The sequence below is a fragment of the Sinocyclocheilus grahami genome, unplaced genomic scaffold (genome assembly GCF_001515645.1).
Source record: "Sinocyclocheilus grahami isolate Dianchi unplaced genomic scaffold, SAMN03320097.WGS_v1.1 scaffold5318.1, whole genome shotgun sequence".
Lineage (NCBI taxonomy): Eukaryota > Metazoa > Chordata > Actinopteri > Cypriniformes > Cyprinidae > Sinocyclocheilus > Sinocyclocheilus grahami.
This window is the reverse complement of record NW_015510037.1, coordinates 5,869-9,412: the sequence shown is the minus strand read 5'-3', so window position 1 is coordinate 9,412 and position 3,544 is coordinate 5,869. Positions and strand designations below refer to the sequence as shown.

Below are 3,544 nucleotides of genomic sequence, written 5' to 3'. Positions count from 1 at the left end.
TTATTTTGTTTTTTTTTCTGCTGAACACAATACATTTGGTTTTTGAGCAACATACAGAATATTAGGAACAGTAGAATTGGTTTGTCTTTTTGTTTCCTAAAAAGAAACAAACTGACATTTTTATTTAACCTTAATCCGTAGTTTAATTTTAGTTGTATAATTTCATATACGTAATTTGAATTGATAACCCAATTTGCCGCAAAAACCGAATGTTCTGTTCTGACTAGCTTTGTGAAATTATACGACATGCCATGCATTGGTCATAGAGCTCTTTGTGGCATTGCCTCAGATGCTGAACTAGATTTGTTGCGCCAAGTTCACACGTACTCCGTCTGCAGTGCGTATAGAGTGTGTATGTGGCGCAGAAGCAGCACGGACTCATTTTGCTTTCGCACAGGACGCGTTTGCACTCCGCTCCTGATCCGTGGCTGTTTACCACAAACACAACAATTTATCCATTATTTTGATTTCGAATCCAAACGTTGTTTCTGAAAATGCTTTTTAGCATTGTGATTTTTATCACTGTACAGTAATACAGTCTTTCATAGACATATTCACGTTTAAACTCCAATATAACTGTTTAACTACCACCATGAGTGCCATCTATTATTGCCTTGTTTATCTAAAAGTGCACTTGTGTTAAATCTAGCCAAAAAGCCATGTGTTCACTGTGAAACCGTAGACTTTAATATGCATTTATGGTGTAATTTCTGTCAATCCATGTTCATTTTTACCGCGAATAATGCGCTGTCACTTTAATTCAGCACGTGCAGCACAGCAGAAATGGACTCCGTGCTGAAACGATCGCAGCATGACTGCTGCAGACGCACCGCTCCTGGAGCGCACTGCCGGACCGCAATCGCATGCAGTGTGAACGCTCTGATCCGTTAACATGGGCTCGGACAAAATACGCACCACAGATGGTGCGTGTGAACCTGGCGTTACGTTTGAGTGCCCGCCCGGTCCGTTCTGTTCTCATGCTCCATTTAGGCGCGCTGCATTCTGATTGGTTCAGATAGCATACCGCGGGAGGTCGGGGGAGCGGAAAATCGTGCTATAAAGCGATTTCGAAATCGTGCATGCTCAGATCGCGATTTTATGGCAATTTCGATTAATCGCACAGCCCTATACATGCCTGAACGAATCAAACAGCTGATGCTCTGAATGAGATGCATATTCACTCTGACAGCAGGAGGCACTCATGAAACACCAGATAGTGTTTCCTTGGTTACCGCCATAAACAAAGCACACTGCTTTAATATGAACTATACAGAGATGAGATTTAAAAAGTACCACGTAAACTTTTTATTAAGACAGTCGGTTCCCCTCTGAAACGCATTCATAACCCCACAAATCAATATTGAGGATTTTCTTCCAATAGTTTGTGCATCAAGAACAGGGAGTGCTCTGTCTGCTACAGTATTTTATTTATTTTTTCGGGTTAACGGGTGTTTACAGACTTCATATTTTCACATAAATGACATTTTTGGAAAATGATCGCATTGCAATGCAGTTTGTGCAAGTCCAGGACAGAGACGAGTTGCTTGCAATAAGACAAAAAAATGGCCGATCTCATAAGTTCCAGGGGCAGCTTCTACACACACACACACACACGTGACTTACTGCTCGCTCGCACCAACAGGAGGAGGGTCGTGTTGCTCTCCAAATAAAACCGGTACCTTGAAACCGGTAATCGGCCCATGCCTAGTCTCTGTGCGTAAATACAGTAATGCATGCTGCGTAACTAACATCTCTCTTCCTCCCCCTTCCCCAGACCTGCTTCAAATACTACTGTCGCTCCTGCTGGCATAGGCAGCACTCCATGGACATCCTCAGCAACCACCGGCCTCTGATGCGAAACCAGAAGAAGCGGGATGTCATCTGAAGCCACACGTGGCAGCACGATGCCTCACCCTGGATGTCCATTGCGCTTGCTCCCCTTGGGGAGTTGCTCCAGAGTTGGCCCCCCCTTCAAAAGGCCCTCCCAGGAGTTGGGGCATGGGGAATCACTGTAGAAAGTTCACTGTGTCACTTTCTTTTTAGTTTGGCTTGTTCACTTTGGCACTGTACACAGTGAGATGGGTTAGCTGGGGCCCATGGATGGGAAGACCCAGAGTTTTGAACTAAGTTGAGATTCAGGCCATGGGCTGAAGGTTTTTTTTTTTTTTTTTTTTTTTTTTTTTTTTTTTTTTTTTTTGTCCCCCCCCATTTTATATAGGTTGCTATTTTGCTTTGGTAAATCATTCTAAAGTATCATTGTTTAACAGAAGGAAGCCATACAGTGCCTTTAATTGGTTTTCCCTTTCCACACTAGCTGCTTTTTTCTGGCACTTTTTTGCCAATTTTTTTTTTTTTTTTGAGATGCTACAAAAGCCAGATGCTCATCATGACATATTTCACCGTTTTAGTTTACATACATTTTTACATGAAACCGTTTTAAGGTATGGCATGGAAAAGGTTGAGTAGCAATCTACCTGGTGGATTTTTAATTTTGCGCTTTTTTTTCTTTCTTTTCCCTATGAGTATTTTTGCCTTTATCAGTGTTCTGTTTGGTAGAACAAGAGGCTTGCACGTAACCCTGCAGATCTATTTGCCCATCCAGATCAATTTCAGTGCGTGCCTCCACTAGGCGTTGCTTTTACTGCTCTCGATCAGATTTCAAAACCAACTTAATATATTAATCCTGAAATGAGAATGGCCATCGACTGCACGTAGTTTTATTGCACTTTTTAATTTACACTTTGTAAAGGGGTAGGTTTTTAATCACTTAAATAGTACATCAGCAGGTGTTGTGGGTGAGTGCCCAAATGGCTGCTTGTTGAATTTAAAACCATAGACTTCCCTTGAATTTACCAAGAGCCTTAGCAGACTAGATGCAAATGTCACTTTACTCATTTTCTGCTGAATGGATAACTTTACTTTCAGAACCAAGATTGTCTTCTCTCTCATCACCATATGCATTCCATGCAGAGCTATTTATCAAGCTCCTGTCATTCTACCTCATTGTTGTCTGCCAAGTTTGCTTATAAAGGTGAAGTTTGAATTTTTGAATGGGCACAATAAAGGTGTTTAAGCATTACTCATGCTGTGTGACTAGGTTTCTTTAAAAGGTCTGCGTGCACTTTTTTTTTTTTTCTTCCCCCAAATAAGTTTTAAATTGTTTACTTAAAAGGAGTAATTTTAGTGTAGTTTGTCAGTCACTATCAAATTTGAAAACTTTGGCTGCATAATATTTATAAGCAGCACAACGGTTTTCAGCATTGACAAATGATTCTTGCAGGTTTAAGCATAGTAATAAGATCTGTAAGGCTTATTTGACTTTTTCAAAAATCTTAAATACACAATTCTGAATAAGGGAATTTAAGCGGAACTGGTGCATTCATCCACTTAAAATGATGTTGGGGTTCTCTACAGAGGTTTTGTAATGAATTAATTCTACTTGACCAGTAGGTGGAAGTGCTGCATTTGTCAGTCTGTTACTGAGGCTCCAGGCTGGATTTATTTTTCTTCCTCTCTCCAGGAAAAATTGTGTAATTTGGTAGTG

The 3,544-nt window shown here is 40.7% G+C and overlaps 1 protein-coding gene across 1 annotated transcript in view; it reads left to right on the top strand.

Annotated features, from left to right (window-relative positions):
- The window catches only part of LOC107577171 (cytoplasmic polyadenylation element-binding protein 1-like), a gene marked incomplete at its 5' end in the record, with an annotated part of 6,123 nt that extends 3,044 nt beyond the window's left edge, over positions 1-3,079 (top strand). Inside the window, one exon of the mRNA XM_016263274.1 lies at positions 1,757-3,079. Within this exon, the coding sequence (XP_016118760.1) occupies positions 1,757-1,885 (129 nt within the window). The remainder of the gene's footprint in view (positions 1-1,756) is intronic.
- Positions 3,080-3,544: the final 465 nt, after the last annotated feature.